This window comes from Trachemys scripta, chromosome 7 (genome assembly GCF_013100865.1).
Source record: "Trachemys scripta elegans isolate TJP31775 chromosome 7, CAS_Tse_1.0, whole genome shotgun sequence".
NCBI lineage: Eukaryota > Metazoa > Chordata > Testudines > Emydidae > Trachemys > Trachemys scripta.
The window spans coordinates 67,861,484-67,881,072 of record NC_048304.1 but is presented as its reverse complement, the minus strand read 5'-3'; the positions used below and the strand labels follow the sequence as shown (position 1 = coordinate 67,881,072).

At 43.7% G+C, this 19,589-nt stretch overlaps 1 protein-coding gene across 2 annotated transcripts in view; it reads left to right on the top strand.

Moving 5' to 3' along the window:
- ZCCHC24 (zinc finger CCHC-type containing 24) overlaps window positions 1-19,589 on the top strand; it is a 161,326-nt gene that overhangs the window by 14,894 nt on the left and 126,843 nt on the right. For both annotated transcript variants that reach the window (XM_034775178.1, XM_034775179.1), the window contains exon 2: window positions 16,326-16,526. In XM_034775178.1, the coding sequence (XP_034631069.1) occupies window positions 16,326-16,526 (201 nt within the window). The remainder of the gene's footprint in view (window positions 1-16,325; window positions 16,527-19,589) is intronic.

Here is a 19,589-nt window from a genome sequence, read left to right as displayed (position 1 = left end):
CAGAATCTGAAGGTAGACAAGGCTTCCTCCTTTCACCCAGTTAAATTCACATCCTTATTCACTTCTGCATTTCAGAATTCTGGAAGAGAGAAACTATGGGAAAGGCTATTGTCACAAGAGGCACAGCTCACTAAAGAGGTCCAGATCCAGATATTTAGGTGCTTCTCTGAATCCAGACCTGCCAGCTTTCTGATAGACACCCCTTGGGATTTACAATTCTTATGCAAAACTGTTTGCCTGAAAAGGACCTAATATATCATTTAACAAGGATTTTTAATACCAGCACCCCAGAATTAGAGCAAAGACAGGCGTTTACACTTTACTCTCCCTTTCCCCCACCAAGGCAGCTGGAGCAAGATGTAAAGAGTACTCATCCTTCCCTGTGTCAAGGTGAAGGCTCATTTGGGGTTTAGAATTGTTCATTCAACGACGGTTCCCCTCCCCGACCTGCCTCCTGTATTCATACTGACTATTTAAACTAAATGTTAGCTACAAAAGTTTCTGCAGGTAACAGACCACCGGTGCATACTTTTTTAAAGGGACACCAGCACTTTGTTTTAATGCTGTGTACATCTTGGTTTTGCATGTAGAGCTTGTCAGGGATTAGGAAATGGAAATCATACCTAGTGATCAGAGCAGAAGTCGGGGGCAGATACCAGAGACATGGGTCAGAACCAAAGTCAGGAATCAGAAGTGAGGGTCAGAGCTGGTATCAGGAATCAGAGCCCGGGGTCAGAACTGGAGTCAGAGCCAGGTTACCTGGAGTATGTGAAAACAAGAGCAGGGCTGGGAACAAACAAGCACAGACACTATCAGAGCCTTAGGGGAATGTTTTGAGTAGCCAATGCCTTGTTCCTGCTGCTGGTCTTAAGAGCAGGTATGCTGATTCCCTCAGCTAATCAGGCAGTTTGGCCAATCAGGTATCTCAGTTGGGGTCCAGCTGTTCTCATTAGAGCACCTGGACATTAAGCTAGCAAGTAAGCAGGCTAGCTGTGGTTCCTTATTTCTGACAGAGCTTGATTTCTGTCTCATCGCATTTTCATACTTATCAAATTGATCATGCAAGGTGTGGGAGGTAGGACAGACAGTTTAATGGGACAAATTGAATGTTGGTGTAACCCCACAGTTGTCACAGAGTCAGGCCAGGAATGAAGTTGTCCTTGTCTTATTTTGATAGCTTTATTTCTGTTGCTTAGATGCACAAGCAACAATCACATATAAGTTTAATCATGTTAAGTTATGAAGAGTGGGGTTTTTTGTGGCCACTGATTCAGGGACAGGAAATCCCTCAATGGTTAATTGACCCGCACAGAATTATTCCAAATAGAATTCCTGAAATTATGTTCATTACATTACAGCCAGAGAAAAATGCCATCCTGAAATATACTTGAGAGTGATTGATATAGCCAGAGCCAGCAGCCAAAGAGAAACTGTGCAACTCCTTTAAAATGTGTCCCCTGGCTTTCTTTGTAAAGGGATTTCAGACCTACAGTGAAAAGCCACATAAGAGATGGATATTTTTATGGATAATTATTAATGAATTACCTCAATACATCTTGAAATCACAGCACTTCCAGGAGTGGCCCAGTGATTTAGGGGTAATTCTTCAAGAATCTGGTCACTCCTTGAAGTCTATTCAGTGAGTCCATCTGCCCGGTCTGTTAATATGTATAGAGTTCTATGTTTTTACCAAGTAATAGAGTAAAATTCAGTGAGTAATTAGAAAGGCTACTGTCTTGAAGCCCATACTGGAGAGCCAGATCATGCAATAAATCAGGCCACACAGAGCTCATTGCATGATGGAGGCCTGAATCTTCATTCAGGTGCAAACATTCCTGCTGAAGTCAGTGGGAGTTGTGTACACTTATCTGGGGGCAGAATCTGGCTAAACCAAAATAAGTGCTTTCAGCTCATGTATTGCCAAATGTTTATTACTACTTCTGAATTAGAGATCTTTTAAAAACAGCTCTATCCTGACACTTTTTTGGCCTTGATAGCTAACATATCCTATTTTATTATTCTAGCCTGTTTGAACTGCTGTAGTTAAGGTGATTCACAATTTCCATTAAAACCCCTATGTTCAGGGGTTTATTACTCGGCTATAAAAATTCACTCTCCACTGAAAATTGGCATAGGAAAATGGAATCATCTCAGCTTTTAAGAAATAGCAGGTGCACAAAGTCACAGCTTTGAGGTGCTGTTCCCCACATGCCAGTATTTCCAAAATAGCTCTTATTTTTTTGTTGTTTAAAAACAAGTTATTTTGGCTGTTAGTCCTAGTTGTGAGCAGGTTTTATTAGGTGAAGGTGAGGACAGTTACAACTGGTGAGTTAGTTCATTCCCAAGAGGCCACTTGCATGCACAAACCTTCCCATCAACAAGAAAATCCCAACCAATTTATTACGACTTGAGCATCTTTTGGCATTTCATTGCAAGACCTGTTAGTATAATCAGTCTAACTTCTGTGACATGTTATTCGTCAGTTTGTTGGTATTTATCATTTCCAGTGTATTAGAACATGACAAGTGACAGGAAAATATCTTAAAGCTCTTTATTTAGCCAACCACAAGCATCAAATAATCCAAGCGATTTAAAGTCATTGGGACGACTTGCTGCTTGAAATTTAAGCATGTGCTTTAGTATCTTGCTGAATCAGGACAAGGATAACATATGACAAGTGTTCTTTGCTGATTGCTTTTCAATTGCAGTTTATTTTTGTTTCTAGTGGAATAGGTGGCACGTTGGACTGTATTTTGTAGGAAAATTAGTTATGACACCTCACTATAGCAATTAAAGAGATTGCTGATATAGATTATAAAAGGGGTCATTTAGTTAGGTGCTACTGCAGTTCCTTATCAGTCTGCACAGCATAAATCAATGTTTTTTAATTTTCACCCCTCAGATTTCAAACTGCCCCAGTGCATTTGTAGTCGAATATACCAAGATATGGGTACTCTAATCCCATCCTTCAGAGCATAAGGTGAGCAGTGCAGGAGTCAGGAGGTATTTTACCGCACATATATCTTAGTGCACTCTGACGGATGGGGTGGGATCACAGGATTTTCTGACACAAGGTTTGGCCCACTGCTGGAGGCAGGATGCTGACTTGATGGGGTCACTAGCCCAAGGGAATAGGGAAAATCCTATGTTCCTGAGTGCCCCACTTTTTTATTTTGAGGAAGCCATCCGTGCATGAGGGAACTGCCTCTCTCCATGCTGCTGAGAAGATGTTGGTGCTTCTCTCCAATGTCAGCTGAAGAATCAGCAGTAGCGGTTTTCAATATAGCTAATGGTGCTGCCTGGGGACAGATGTTTTAACCTTGCAGCAGTGCTTCCACAATGCAGTGTCCAGTTTCACTTCTATCTCTTTCTGTATAATCAGATCATTGCCCCGTGGAAACTGTATTCTCACGGTGTTGCACTGTAACTTGCCAAGAGTCCCGTTTCCCTCAGCACTGTCTCACTTTCACTGAAAGATCCTGCTCTCACTCCCTCTCTGCTACCTTGGCTGTCAGAGAGCAGCTCTGATGATCTCTCAGCAGTGCCAGTTCCAAAGGGAGTTTTCTCATGCTCGGTGACCTAACAATATAAATGGAATTGTAGGCAAAGTTATTTGGTCATTTAAGTGCAGTTCTTCATGGACAGTAGTTCACATCACAAAAGCCATCATCCCAACTGGCCCTAATTGGACCCATGCTAGCCTCAGAAGATGATTGAATGTACATGGAGACTCAACTGCAATCTCGTTCCTGGAAATACCCCTCTAGGTCTGATTTAAGAGAGATTAGTGGAGAAGGGGAGGGGATGTTTGCACTGCCACTGCCTGTGCTGAACCTGTTCTGCAGAAAAAGTACTTTCCCATCGGTAGCCACATCTGTAGCCATTAATCTAGAAGCATTCTCAACAGCTACAAAATAAGATAGTATTTTTAGAAGATTTCATTTAAGAAAAATAAATACTATACCAAAGAGAGAGAGAAACACCCTGGCAATGGGTCACTGATTACAGCAGGAGTGGGAAAACTTTTTGGCCCGAGGGCCACATCGGGGTGCGAAACTGTATGGGGGGGCCGGGAAGGGAAGGCTGTGCCTCCCCAAACAGCTTGGCCCCTGCCCCCATCCGACCCCTCACACTTTCCACCCCCTGACTGCCCCCCTCAGAACCACCGACCCATCCAACCCTCCCCGCCCCCCGCTCCTTGTCCCCTGACTGCCCCCTCCCGGGAAACCCTGCCCCTAACCGCCCCCCAGGACCCTACCCCCATCCAACCTCCCCTGCTCCCTGTCCCCTGACTGCCCTGACCCCTATCCACACCCCCGCCCCCTGACAGGCCCCCTGAGACCCATCCCCTATCCAGTCCCCCTGTTCCCTCCCCCTACCCCCCCAACCTCTGCCCCATCCAACCGCTCCCTGTCCCCTGACTGCCCCCCAGGACCCTCTTCCTCATATCCAACCCCCTTGGCCCCAGGCCCCTTACCATGCCGCTCAAAGCAGCATGTCTGGAGCCATGCCTCCTGGCTGGAGCCAAACACAGTGCCCTGCACGAGCGCGCAAGCCCGCTGCCCAGAGCGCTGCCCGCGTGGCTGTGGGGGAGAGGAGACAGCAGGGGAGGGGTTGGGGACTAGCCTCCCCGGCCGGGAGCTCAAGGGCCGGACAGGACAGTCCCATGGGCCGGATGTGGCCCGCGGGCCGTAGTTTGCCCACCTCTGGATTAGAGAGAATACCTTCACTATCCTTAGATTTGCTGCTCTTTAAACTGATCAGTACTTGAGGGAAACACATTAGTAGTAGACAAGCCTTCTGTTTAGTTGATATAGTTAAGATGTCCAGATTTAAACTTTTCACAACATCCAAAGTTCTATTTCAAGAACTAGTATTGCACAGAACTCATGATTTGAGACAGCAACATTCCTTTGGAACTTTGTACGTGTACTAGGAGAGCTAAGCAATATAATAGGTCTAATAAATCCCAGGAGAATGTTTGCTGAGAGTGTGTCCAATAGCCAGAAGACATTGGAAATCTATGGCATCAAATGGCCTAAATGCTGTAGGCTGGCATAGGAATCAGAATGTGCTGGCAAGTCTGGACACTTTAACAGTTTACATAATCAAACAATAGGAATATTTAAAGATATGGTCATGCTTCTGGGAAGTCTGATTAGTACCTTCTTGAATTTTGTTCCCAGGCAAGATACTAGATATAAACTTCAGCATCATCAGACTGTTTGTCCACAGAATGGGTTCAACGCACGCACGCAGCAACAGCGAAAGCTTCCCCTCCTCTGTCCTTGAGACTCAACCCTGAGCTGAGCGGGTACTTTAGATTCCTATTTAGCCACTGTCCCTGCCAGTGAGACTTCTAACAAAGGAGGTCAGTGTTAGAGTTTTGTGACATGATCACTTATACAGTAAGAGCTGGCCTAAGCCAGACCAGTCTAACACCACCAACACAGACCAAAGAGACATCAGATGGTAAATCTACGCTATTCAAAGTGGACCTGACTAACGGGATATGAGACAAAAGGCTTCAAATCTCATGACCAATTCTGAGCTGTTCCACACTGTGGGCCTTTTTTTCTCTTAAACAGTGATACATGTTTTGTAGGATATATATATATATATAGGAAATAATCCTTCAAAACAACAAAAATAGACAGCTACAGTCACATAGGATCCTGTTTGCCCAGTATTGGCAAGGGAGAGAACCATGCCTAGGTCCCCATGTGCTATCCCATCCCAGGCCAGCAATGTGCAGCAAAGACCTAAGTTCACTACTTGCCCTAGTGCAGTGGTGGGCAACCTGTGGCCCATGCCGCTTCCCGCAGCTCCCATTGGCCAGGAACGGCGAACCGCAGACACTGCAGGGGGGCCATGCCTGTGGACGGTCAATGTAAAGAAACTGTCTCAAATGGGGTGAGTCAGCCATAGCCTCAGTGGTCAGCAGAGTTGTATCTCAGAGGTAGCAGTGACAAATACTGCATAGGCTAGCTAAATTTAAGAACATAAGACCTTAAAAATGGCCATACGGGCCAGACCAATAGTCCATCTAGCCAGTATCCTGTCTTCCAGCAGTGACCAAAGCCAGATGCTTCAAAGGGAATGCTTCATCCACTCCCAGTATCTGGCGCTCAGAGGCTTAGGGATAGCCAAAGCATGGGGTTGCATCCCTGACCATCTTGACTAAAAGCCGCTGATGGATCTATCTTCCATGAACTTATCTAATTCTTTTTTAACCCAGTTTGGCCTTCACAGCATCCTCTGGCAAGGAGTTCCACAGGTTGACTATGCATTGTATGAAGAAGTGCTTCCTTTTGTTTGTTTTAAACCTGCAGCCTATTAATTTCATTGGGTGACCCCTGGTTCTTGGGTTATGTGAAGTAGTGTAACGGGGTGGCACTCACCTCTCACGAGCGCCCCCTAGCCAGGTGTGCATCTGCTCCTTTCTCAGTCTGTGGTGATCCCTGTTGGTGGTTTCTCAGGCAGTTTCAGCGATCCAACCCTCCAGCCAAGTCACACACATAGGTTGAGGGCTTTCAACAAAACAAAATCTCTTCTGGGATAAACAGTAAAGTCTTGGCCCGCAGTCTTTAAACAGTCCTGGTGCTGGTATCAAGCTGTATTCCCCACCCCCCCAGCTTCCTCTTTAGAGGCAATTGCCCTTTCTGACCCCAGCTCTCCAGCGGAGACACTAAATAGGTTAGGTCCCCTTCCTGGGTTATATTACAGTTCCATGTCCAGTAAATTGCTGACCCTCTTCAGGGTCTTCAGTCCTCTCTCTGGGGTTAGGTTCAACTCTCTCCTCAGGGAGTAATCTATTTCACCTGTGGCTGGTGGTGGGATACTGGCCCACCCACTACTCTGGGTCCTGACCCAGGGACCCTATGAATAGTAGCAATGGGCCATTGCTTACCTTTCAACTGCTCACAATGCTGCTATGATTCCCTGGCTACTTTCCTGTTGTCTTAGGAACTTCACCAACACTTTACCCTTTACTATAGAGCTGAAGTTTTGTACTCAACCCCAGCAGCCAGCCAAGAGCTCCTTCTTGCTCTCCCGGTCCCTGCCAGGAACTGCTCTGTCTGTGGTCCTGCAGCTCCCTCACACTCCTCCAGCTCCAGGCAGCAACTGCTTGACTCTAGCTCCTTTTATACTGGCCTGCAACCCTCTTACTGGCTAGCCCATTGCAGCCTCCCCCTGATTGACCATGTCCCATGCAGTCTCTCTGTGCAGCTTGGAGGACTCCTCTACTACTTTTTTTCCTGGGACAGGTGTGGCAGGACTCTGAGGTCTCTAGCAGAAGGGCCTCTTGGGCCTAGTCCACCCCATCACAAGGAGTAAATAACACTAATTTTTTTGTCTACACCATTCATGATTTTATAGACCTTTATCATATCCGCCTTAGTCATCTCTTTTTGAAGCTGAATAGTCCTAGTCTTTTTAATCTGTTTCATACCATTAATCATTTTTGTTTCCCTTCTCTGTACCTTTTCCATTTCTTATTTATCTTTTTTGAGATGGGGGCAATCAGTATTGAATGCAGTATTCAAGATGTGAGAAAAGCATGGATTTATATAGAGGCATTATGATATTTACCATCTTATTATCTCTTTCCTAATGGTTCTTAACATTCTGTTAGCTTTTTTGACGGTCACTGCACATTGAGTAAATGTTTTCAGAGAACTATCCACAATGACTCCAAAGATCTGTTTCTTGACTAGGAACAGCTAATTTAGACCCCATCATTTTGTATACATAGTTGGGATTATGTTTTCCAATGTGCATTATTTTGCATTTATGAACATTGAATTTCATCTGCCATTTTGTTGCTGAGTCATCCAGTCTTATGAGATCCCTTTGTAACTCTTTGCAGTCAGCTTGGGATTTAACTATTTTGAGTAATTTTGTATCATCTGCAAACTTTGCCACCTCACTGTTTATTCCTTTTTCCATATAATTTACAAATGTGTTGAACAGCACTGGTCCCAGTAGACATCCTGAGGAGACACCATTTACCTTTCTCCCTTCTGAAAACTGACTATTGATTCCTATCCTTTGTTTCCTGTCTTTTAACTAGGTACTGAGCTATGAGAGGACCTTCCCTCTGATCCCATGACTGCTTAGTTTCCTTATGGAGGGCCTGGCACTGCAGCGCCCCTTTGTGGCAGGGGTGGGTTGGGATGTTGGCGCCTCACCACTCTCCAGTCCTTGCGTCCGCTTCCCTGCAGGCGGTCGGTTACGGCCTCTTGGCCTTCTTCCCTGCTATCGCCTCTGTCTGGAGGGGTAGCGCGGCCTAGAGACTTTAGTCCATACAACCTGCCTCCCCTCATGAGCGGGGTAGCGCGGCCTAGCAGCCAGAGTCTATACAACCCCTCTTATGAGCGGGGTAGCGCAGCTTAACAGCCGGAGTCTCTAGGATCCCACACGGTTCCCCGACCCAGGACCCTGGTAGTGGCAAGCTCTCCTTGCCACTCGCTCGGCGGGGATCCGCCCACAACACGCCGAGCAGCAATACAGCTCTAACGCTGTTTGTCTCTAAAGATCCCCTGGGTCACTTCCTACCGTGAATACCAGTTCATCTGTGGCGGGGGGAGTCCTCCGGTCTGTTCCTCCCCTGTGATGTCCTCCGTTGGGGTCTCAGATAGTGCCTCGGCTTGACTGACTCCTGGCGCGCAGGCTCTTCCTCTTCAGGAGCTAGCACCGTGTGTCCTTCTCCTCCAGTGGTCAGCCCCAACTGAGCTGATCTGCAGGCTTTTATACTTGTTCTCCAGTTGGAGCATGCCCAGCAGAGCTTCCGGTGTGTGGCTTCCTCTGCTAGGAAGGAAGGGTTAACTTCTGCAGTATCAGTGCGGGGCCGCTCTTCCCCGTCACATTCCTTAAGAGTCTTTTGAGTGGGACCTTGTCAAAGGCTTTCTGAAAGTCCAAGTACACTATATACCCTGGATTACCCTTATCCACATGTTTGTTGACCCCCTAAAAGAATTCTAATAGATTGGTGAGGCACGATTTCCCTTCACAAAAGCTGTGTTGATCTTCCCTAACAAATCCTGTCCATCTATGTGTCTGATAATTCTACGCTTTACTGTTTTAACCAATTTGCTGGTACTGGAGTTAGGCTTACCGGATCACCTCTGAAGCCTTTTTAAAAATGAGATTCACATTAGCTATCCTCCAGTCATCTGGTATAGAAGCTGATTTAAGTGATAAGTTACATACCACAATTAGTAGTTCTGCAATTTCTTATTTGAGTTCATTTTGAACTCATGAGTGAATACTATCTAGTCCTGCTTAATTTATTAGTTTGTTCCAAAACCTCCATTATTGACACCTCAATCCGAAACAGTTGCTCAGATTTGTCACCTAAAAAGAATGGCTCAGGTGTGGGACTCAGCCTCAAAGCCTCTGCAGTGCAGACCAATGCCAAGAATTAATTTAGCTTCTTCACAATAGCGTTGTCTTCCTTGTGTGCTCCTTTAGCACCTCGATCATCCAGTGGCCTTACTGATTGTTTGGCAGGCTTCCTGCATCTGGTGTACTTAAAAATTTTTTGCTATTAGTTTTTGAGTCTTTTGTTAGTTGTTCTTCAAATTCTTTTTTGGCCTGCCTTATTGTATTTCACATTTGACTTTCCAGAATTTATATTCCTTTCCATTTTCCTCAAGAGGATTTGACTTAAAATTTTTAAAGGATGCCTTTTTACCTCTACTTGCCTCTTTTACTTTGTTGTTTAGCCATGGTGACACTTTTTTGGTCATCTTACTATTGTTTTTTAATTTAAGGTATATATTAAACTTGAACCTCTATTGTGGTGTTTTTAAAAAGTTTCCATGCAGCTTGCAGGAATTTCATTCTTGTGACTGTTCTTTTAATGTCCGTTTAACTAGCTTCCTCATTTTTGTGTAGTCCCCCATTCTGTAGTGGGTTTCTTTTATTCCCTCTCCCGCCAAGGATGTTAAATTTAATAATATTGTGTTCAGAGTAGCAGCCGTGTTAGTCTGTATATTAATATTGTGGTCGCTATTACTGAGTGGTTCAGCTATATTCACCTCTTGGACCAGATCTGGTGCTCGACTTAGGACTAAATCGAGAATTGCCTCTTCCCTTGTGGATTCCAGGACTAGGTATTCCAAGAGTCATTAATGGTGTCTGGAAACTTTTTCTCTGCATCCCGTCCTGAGGTGACATGCTCCCAGTCAATATGGGGATAGTTGAAATCCCCCTTTGTTATTGAGTTTTCTATTTTTATAGCCTCTCTAATCTCTGTGACCTCTTTTTTTGTGACCTCTAATCACAGTCACTAACACCATCAGGTGGTTGGTAGTATACTCATACTGCTATGTTCTTCTTATTCAAGCATGGAATTTCTATCCATAGAGATTCTATGCTACAGTTTGACTCAGTTAAGATTTTTACTATATTTTATTCTATGCTTTCTTTCATCTATAGTGCACCTCCCCTATCAGTTCCACCTACTCCGTCATTCTGATGTTTTATACCCTGGTATTACCATGTCTCATTGATTGTTCTCATTCCACCATTTCTGTGATGCCTGTTATATCAATATCCTCATTTAATACGAGGCACTCAAGTTCACTCATTGTATTTAGGCTTCTAGCATTTGTATATAAGCACTTATAAAATTTGTCACTTTTTAGTTGTCTGCCTTCATGTTATGTAATTGAATGGAACTCTTTTTCATTTGACTTTCTCTTCAGTTCCTACCTGTACTTTTCTCAACTTCTATTCTCTCCTCTTTACTAGCATATAGAGAATCCCTGTTAATAGATCCTCCCTTAAGAAATGTCTGTGTCTGAACCGTGTGTTCCTCTATATCTCTTGGCTTTCTTCTTGCACTTAGTGTAAAAAGTCCTCTATGACTTCTTTAATTTTACATACCAGCAATCTGGTTCTAGTATGGTTGAGGTGGAGCCAATCCTTCCTCTATAGGCTCCTCCTTCTCCAAAAAGTTCCCCAGTTCCTAATAAACCTAAATCCCTCCTCCCTAGACCATCATCTCATCCACACATTGAGATCCTGCAGTTCTGCCAGTCTAGCTGGTCCTGCGTGTTTAACTGGAAGCATTTCCAAGAATGCTACCATGGAGGTCCTGGACTTTAATCTCTTGCCTAGCAGCCTAAATTTGGCCTCCAGGACCTCTCTCCTACCTTTCTCTATATATCATTGGTACCTACCACTGGCTCCTCCCAAGCACTGCAGATAAGTCTGAGTATAAGCCTTGAGAAATCTGTAATCTTTGCACCCAGCGGGCAATCGACCATGTGATTCTCCCAGTCATCACAAACCCAGTTATCCATATTTCTAATGATCGAATCCCCCATTACTATTACCTTTTTCTTCCTAATAACTGGGATTCCCTCCCCCGAGGAGGTATCCTCATTGCGAGAGGATACCACGGCATCATCTGGAAGGAGGGTCCCAACTATGGGATCGTTTCCCTTTATTCCAGTTTGATGATGTCCTTCCCAAGACTTACATCCTCCTCAGCAGCACAAAGGCTGTCAGACTGGGGGTGGGACCCAGAAAGTCCCAGAAAGTCTCATCTTGTACCTCTCTGCCTCCCTTAGTTCCTCCAGTTCAGCTGCTCTGGTTTCAAGAGCCCACACTTGGTCTCTGAGGGCCCGGAGCTCCTTGCGCTGAATGCACACATATGCCACCTGGCCACAAGGCAAGTAATCATACATGCTGCAGTTAGGGTTAGGCTATCCCCCCACTCTGCTGCTGGACTTCTGCCTGTATTATTTTTACTCCTTCAGCTTTTTTGGGGGGAGGTGTTTGAGGGTTTTTTTTGGGGGGGGGGGTAGGGTTGTTTATTGCCCAATTGTTAGGTGTATCTGGTTCTCATGCTCCCCCTCTAAACTCCCTCACAAAAAACTCTTCTGTTTGGTAGCTCCTCTGGTCACTTAGGAGCTGGCTTTTTAAACCCCTGATCTCCCTGAGTAGCCCTGTCCCTGGTTAATGGTTAATGGATCCTAAAGGGATGGGGGATCAAAGCTTCATCAAGAAGCCATCAGCCTTGCTTAGAAGGCTGCTAGACACAGGCACTGCCCCCCAAACAGGCCACACTATATGCTAAAATCAAACAGTGAGCACACAACAAACAAACAAACTCACCTCAAAGGTCATGAAGTCATTCCTCCTCACCTGGCAAACTCTCTTGCCAAATTCCCCAGCTTGCCACTCTTGTTCGCTAACTCCGCTGGTCGCCTAGGAGCTGGCCTTTTCAAGTTAAACAGGGAGCTACTCAGGGGAACTCTGACTCCTGTTGTTTCATCTGCCTGGCTGTTTTGGTCCCCAGGCCTTGACAACAGTAGGTTCTTCTCCCATTATTACTAGAACTGGCTCAACTCCACCAACAGATGACGGGGCACTAACAGCACTTTAGCCACTGTGTTGTCCAGGTCTGTTCTGAGCAGGACCAGCTGACATCATGGTACAAACACCATGTCTAGGCTAGCATTCCCATCTTCGCTCACTGCCTTTAGATCTGAGCTGGTTCTAGCATCAAAAGGAAGCTTTAGAGAGGGAAAGTGCAGCATAGACACTCGGAGCGAAGGGCCTTTTTTATGATATATAACATAAATTAAATTGTGTTGTTGTGTCATCCTGTTCTTATTGCTGCCCTGTCTCCATTTTTAAGTAACCGGAGAAGCAAATTTAGATTTAGTGGTTCCCTAGTCTTCCTTTTGGCATGGGAGTCTTGAAAGAGCAGCATAGGAGGTGGTCTCTGCCAAGCAAGGAGCAACCCAGGTAAGATTTTCAAGGGTGCCCAAGTGACATAGTAGCCCAAATCTCATTTTCAAAAGAGACTTTGGCTTTTTAACACCTAAATCACTTAGACATCCTTGAAAATGTTACCCAACGTGCCTGTGTGGACTTGAATAAGGAGGCTGGATAGGACTACAGCAGGGGTGGGCAAACTTTCTGGCTCGAGGGTCACATCGGGTTTCAGAAATTGTATGGAGGGCCATTTAGGGGAGGCTGTGCCTCCCCAAACAGCCAGGGATGGCCTGGCCCCTGCCACCTATCCGACCCCCCTACTTCTCACCCCCTGATAGCTCCCCCGGGACCCCTGCCCCATCCAAATCAGAGACTTAAACTAAGATTTCAAAAGCTTCCTTCAGCTTAAATCCCCATGATTCAACTAAAACAAGTCAAAGCTTTGCAGAGTCATTGAGGGAAAGAGACAGACAGGTTTTGCCAACTAGCATTTTCATCCTCTCCCAACCAGAAGACACTAATTCCTAACACCAGTAAACCCACATCCCTAATACAGCCTGATAGGGAACTCCTTAATTCGCCACAGCTGGCCCAGCCCTCACAATCCTTGTAATTAGGACATGCAGCTGTGGTCTTTCCTCTGCTTGGGGAGTGAGAGTTAACCCTCTCCCTGCCGACATTTGATGGATTCTATACATCTCGGCGCAGCTCAAAGGGAATTTTCCAGTGATAGGTAGTGTTTGGTGATTACAAAGTATGGTGGTTAGTATTAGACCACTGACTCACTGTGGGACCCAGGGAAAATTGTGTGCTCTCTCAGTGATATTCACTGCTGCAGCAGAGGGTACAATGTGGTACTAGTCGTGTGGCCAAGTAGGCACCCTCTGCAAGCCCTGCATTGGCCTTGAATATGTCAGGAAGGGTAGCGCCTGCCTTGACCAACATAAAACACAGTCATGAGGCTCCAGTAGCTCATGGATGGGGAATGGAAAGTGGCCACTGTTACAATCTACAGGCCCAACCCAATGCCTATGGGAGTCAAATGAAGGACTCCTCTTGCCAAGAATGGGCATTGGATTGGGTCCTATGAGACGAAAAAACACCCATGTGCAGATTGTACTGCAGCCTTGTGTCCTGCCCATGTGTTGCAGAGGACTTGCATGTGACCCAACCCAAGGAAGATCTGTGGATTTCTGCAGTGGGTGGTGGGAGTGGAATTTCTCACTCTCTGTATGTAAGGTCACGATCTGTAAAATGGGGATAATATAGATATTTCACAAGGCAGCTGAGGAGTTTAATTATTTAATGCACGTGAAACAATTTGAGAGTCCTCAGTCAAAATGTGCTATTAAAAACATTTTGTATTATTCCAAGTGTGTGTAAGTGAAAGTGGCTACTCGGGAGAGAAGAGCTTCTTGAAGTCTCTTAATTAACAACAATTTGGGTTCCATGGCACTTCTCCTTCCTCTTACCAATTTGTTGCCAAGATTTTCTCATTCCTGTGGAATTCCATAATTCTAGAAAATAAGTGCTGATGACTGTTGAAGTATCTTTAGTCACTTGATGACTGAAGCAGTTAGAACCTTTCAGTCACTCGTTGAGATCATTTTCATTTTCAAAATGTACAGAATTAACCCCAAAGACAGAGGTCCCAATTCTTCGCTCACCAAATTTATGCCACGTACTATTACACTAATGTAGCTCCTCCTGGGTTAGACTGGTGTAAAATGAGGGGAGAATCAGGTCCACCAGGTAAGTATAGATAGCGACCTCCAACTGAGATTAGGACTCATTGTGCGGGGCATTGTGCAAACACACAGTACAGACTGTGCCACCCCAAAATGCTTCCAGTGCAATTGGACAAGACAAAGGATGAGAAGGAAACTGAGGTAGAGAGGGTTGCAATGACTTTCCCAGGGTCACAGAGCAAGTCACAGGAACAGAATGCAAGTTATCTTGCCTCCCAATCCAGTGCCCTATCTACTAGACCCTTCATCAGTTGTGTAACTTGGTCACTTTTGCCTCTGGTGTGGCTAAAGGAGATTGCAAAGTGTGACACCACTGATCTGTTGCTTGCACCTAATTTTCACTTGCATATCCAAAGCCACTGTCCTAGGATGCAGTTATAGATTCAAATTATGCAGAGATCCATGTTTGAGTAGCCCTTATTCAACTATCCCTATGTGACTCCTTTATTATTTGAGCATCACATCAGCTGGACAGAAATCCTGACTATCTGAGGTTCTCAAAGATTAGTGAATTCGTTTCACAAATTCACTAAATCTCAGCTTCTAGCATCTATTTATGTAAAGGATTTTTAATTAATTTTTTTGGCCCTCATTAAAAGTTTCTGATTGACAGCACTGAAAAATTATAGCCACAGAACAGGTCTGATTCTGGTTGCACACATCAGTGTAAATTAGGAGTAACTCCACTGAATCAGTGAAGTTACAATATCGGGGTAGCCGTGTTAGTCTGTATCCACAAAAACAACAAGGAGTCCGGTGGCACCTTAAAGACTAACAGATTTATTTGGGCATAAGCTTTCGTGGGTAAAAAACCTGTTTTTTTACCCACGAAAGCTTATGCCCAAATAAATCTGTTAGTCTTGAAAGTGCCACTGGACTCCTTGTTGTTTTTGAAGTTTATAATAGTGTGAGAGGAGAACCAGGCCTAATAAGTACAAGTGCAAATTCCTTATGTTACCCTGGCAAATGTGTCCTACCTGTACTTTGGGTGGGAACAACTGTTCATGCTGTGGTCCTGTCTGCAGAACAGCCATGTTGCAAAATCCAGAGAAGAAGCTATTTTTTATGTTTTAAAGCTCCTATCAACCAGTTACTATTCTGTTGTACCCCAGGGCATTAAAGAGAATGAATACTTGTTATCACTTAACTCCTGTGTAGGCGATTATGTGTTTCCTGCTGTTCTGAAGCTTCAGAATGGCAAATTGGGCTCCCTTTAGTTTTGATTTGCCAGTTGAAGAAAGTGGAGATCCCATGCAGGTGAAAGACAAAACTGTGTATTTGCTATTTATCAGGAAATGGTTAAATCACAGCAGTTTCCCCTGGATCTGATGAGCACTTCTTATTGTTTAAAACTCAGGACACTATGTTTATTGTCTCATCAAGCAGCCTGCAAATGAACATTTACATTTTTATTGGTGTTCTTTTCCTTTCTCTGGTTTCAATATTGATCTTTCAAATAGTTGTGGACACCAAAAAATGTTCCTTTTTGTGGGTCACTCTTCAGCACTTTGCTTGGAAGCTCTAACCACTCCATGACTGTGGTAGGGTATCACATAAGAAAGCAATCATCGCTTAGTGGCCAGGCTGGGATGAGTGAACTGCGGTGAGCTCAGTACTTTCCCCACCAATGGGATAATCTGATCTGTCGTGCCATCTTTAGGCTTACAACCAAGAGGCCTCTGTATTAATGACCCATATATTGTTTTCAAAAAGTCTGCACCCTGTTCCTAATGAAAAGACTCTATTCAAGTTCCTGCTGCTATTTTTAGCCTGCTGTGGTTCAGCTCACTCTTAGAAGAACCTTTAGTACAATACTATATTTCTTTCTTTCTTTTTTTGCAGGCGCTGAGTAGCAGTCTGTATAAGAGCGCATCGCCCTATGGCTCCCTTAATAACATAGTGGATGGGTTAAGCTCGCTCACTGAGCATTTCTCTGACCTATCCCTCTCCTCGGAAGCCAGAAAACCCAGCAAGAGGCCACCTCCTAACTACCTATGTCACCTCTGTTTTAACAAGGGACACTACATCAAAGACTGTCCACAGGTAAGCGATGTGTGATGGTCTGTAAGAGTATTCACCGCACCACTCGTCTAATAAGACAATTTCCTGAACTTGACTCACTTTTTTTTTTCAGAGCAGCTTTGCAGAAATGTCTTGACAGTTTACCAAGCCAGGCCAAGGTTCTTTTCATCCACCTGTTATCATGGGGCCTGTTACCATGACATTTTACTTGTTTGTCGGCCCCACCTACCCATAGATGCTGGAACTAGAGGTGTGGGGAATGTCACCTCACCCCCTGGCTTGAAGTGGTTTCCATCATATACCGGGTTTGCAGTTTGAATCAATGACTCTCAGCACCCCCACTATACAAATTGTTCCAGCACCCCTGCAACTACCCCAATGCGACTCGCACTCCTGCAACTACCCCAATGCGACTCGCACCCCAAAAAAACACCTCACTCCAGGCAAGTGAGTGGGTAGATTTTGGCAATGGTAAAGGTTGTTACTGTGTCATTTTCCATTTTGAAGATTGTGCTAAATTCATTTTAAAGCTGCACATTTCTTAGCTATCTTGGATATAACATTTAATAAAAAAAATAGCAAGTAATGGAAGTACCCAGCACTAAACACTGTAAGGAAAGAGAAAATGCTATATCAGATGAAAACCTTAAGTCACTGTTGCAGGAACCCAAGCTCCAGGTATAGCTAGTGCAAAATGTCCCTTGCCTGATATATGAGAGGTTTATGCTACTTGATGATGAGTTCATGATGGTTCTTGGCTTAGTAGACTGCCTTTGCAATAGCAAAACTGGTAACGTTATTTTCTTAAAGATGTGGGGTACAGTAATTTGCACTAAAACTGTATACTAATTTGCATTTCTCCTCTGAAGAGCCAAATCCCAGCATACCAGGTTTTCCCATCTTCTCAAGTTTCAGCTTGGCATTGCTAAGGTGCGCTTGTTCCCATAGAAGTAGAGACGGTTCAAACTTTCACAGTTCCAACAAGCAATCTACTTAGAGTCCTGAGGCAAAAAAATGCTGATGGCATTCCAAAAATACAGAAGTGCACATTAGTGGCATCCTCTAGACCACAATTTTCAAATCCTGGCTTCTTAACATGTAACCTTTGTTCTCTCAGTAAAATTGACAACAGTCGATGGCAGCTAGCGGTGTCAGACATATAAAAGCCAGAATTGCAGGCAGAAGGAATGTTTGCCAGCTAAGCAAGGTCAGCATAAAATTGAGTGTGTTCCTGTTGCAGTTGGTCACAGAGGTGTGAACTAAAGAGGGGGTTATCGCCATGAAGTTTTAGCTGCATATCTCCTTCTGATTTTAAGGGAAGTTGTGGGACAAAACGCCCTGTGCAGCTCTGCAAATGCACTTCAAAATATTGTACATTGTATTGTTTCAGAAGACTGAATGGAGCATTTTTTTCAGGAATGAGACAAAAAATATTTAGAAATGTGTTTTAATTTTTAATTGATTCAGTTTAGCATGTACTTGCAAAATACACAGAAATGATCATGTGATAGCATACATTGTTCAATACTAGGATAGAAATATACTAACTGTAACTGAATATGCCCAGCAGTGGACTCCAATGCAATATTGTGAGTGAGATAACAGTGCAGTTCTGGGTATGTATGAGAGAAACGCAACAGGTTCCCTAACAATCAATACATATCGGGCAGTGGCTTGCATAGATTGTCCCCAGTGAATGTATCAGAAATATCTTGAGTGGAGATTCAGGGTTAGTTAAGGAAATTAACTAAAAAAAGAAAATCAGCTAATGCCAATTAAAGCACAGCATATGCACAAGTTAAGGTTCCTACAGCAAGGTTTATGTGACTTTGTTGTACACTCTATCCAATTTTTGTATGCATGTTGGCCCAGATCTTCAAAGGTATTTAGGCATCTCACTCCTATTGAAATACTATTGAGGATCTGGGCTATTATGATTTAAGCAATAATATATTAAGCTATCCGTTGAACCAAAACAGGAATGGAGAATACTACCTATAGTATGTGCTCTGTGGCTGAATTGTAATATTATATAAACAAATATATATATGTGCCTGTGTGTTTATGAGTACATGTGTGCTGTATATCAGTGTATACTTTCAGGGGAGGTGGTATGAAATTAGGTCAGTATTGTGTGCAATATCAAAAATAAACCCTGATTCAGGAAAGCACTTAAACACAAGCACTTTACTGGGCCTCAAGCCTGCAGTTGAGTGCTTTATTGAATAGTGTTGTACTTAAACCTGTGCTTAAAGTTAAGCGTGTACTTAAGTGCTTTGTAGACTCAGGATCTTATTTTCAAATGCCTTGAATCTGGAATCGGATCCACATGATCCCATATGGCACCCCACTGACTACAGTGGGACTCAGTGCAAGCTTACGGATCCAACAGCATGGATCCAGTTGCTGGATCAGGACCCATGTTATAAAACCCCTTCATTTTACCAATCCTCTAACTGCAACTGATTTTGGTTTTTAAATTTATTAATATACTGTGTAATAGCTGTAGGGTTTGGTGATTAATTCCTCCCAGTGTCATCAAAAACAAAAGCTATTTTGAATATGGTACAATGGTTAAAAATATTACTCCATATTTTAAATTATGTTTTAATTCAGACAGGGGGAAAGATAAAATAATCAGACTTGGACAATATGCAGAGCAGTAAATCACATGGTATTTGAATTCTCGTTCTTTCTTTTTTACGTAATCACCTAATAAGAAACAGATTTTGTTATGGAGTTTATTATGAAGTTTTTTCTACATAATAAAAAAAAATTACTTAACTTCAGGACTTTTTAATCCTCCCTTATTCTCCTTGTTGCAAACATAACAACATACTGTTTGCTTTTCCTGCTGCCATATGAGTTGACGTTATACCATTCTGACAGAAATGTAAGTACTTATTTCAGATTACACCTTGAGAGATGACCCAGTCCAGAAGCATAAATCACAACAGGTAAAATCTGATTTTCTAACACCTCACATATCTAAAGCTTCTTTTCATTTTAAATTCCATCTCAATGCGTTTGTATCAAACCTGAAATATGATTTCATAAAGCTCTGATTTTACAAAGGTTTTTGGG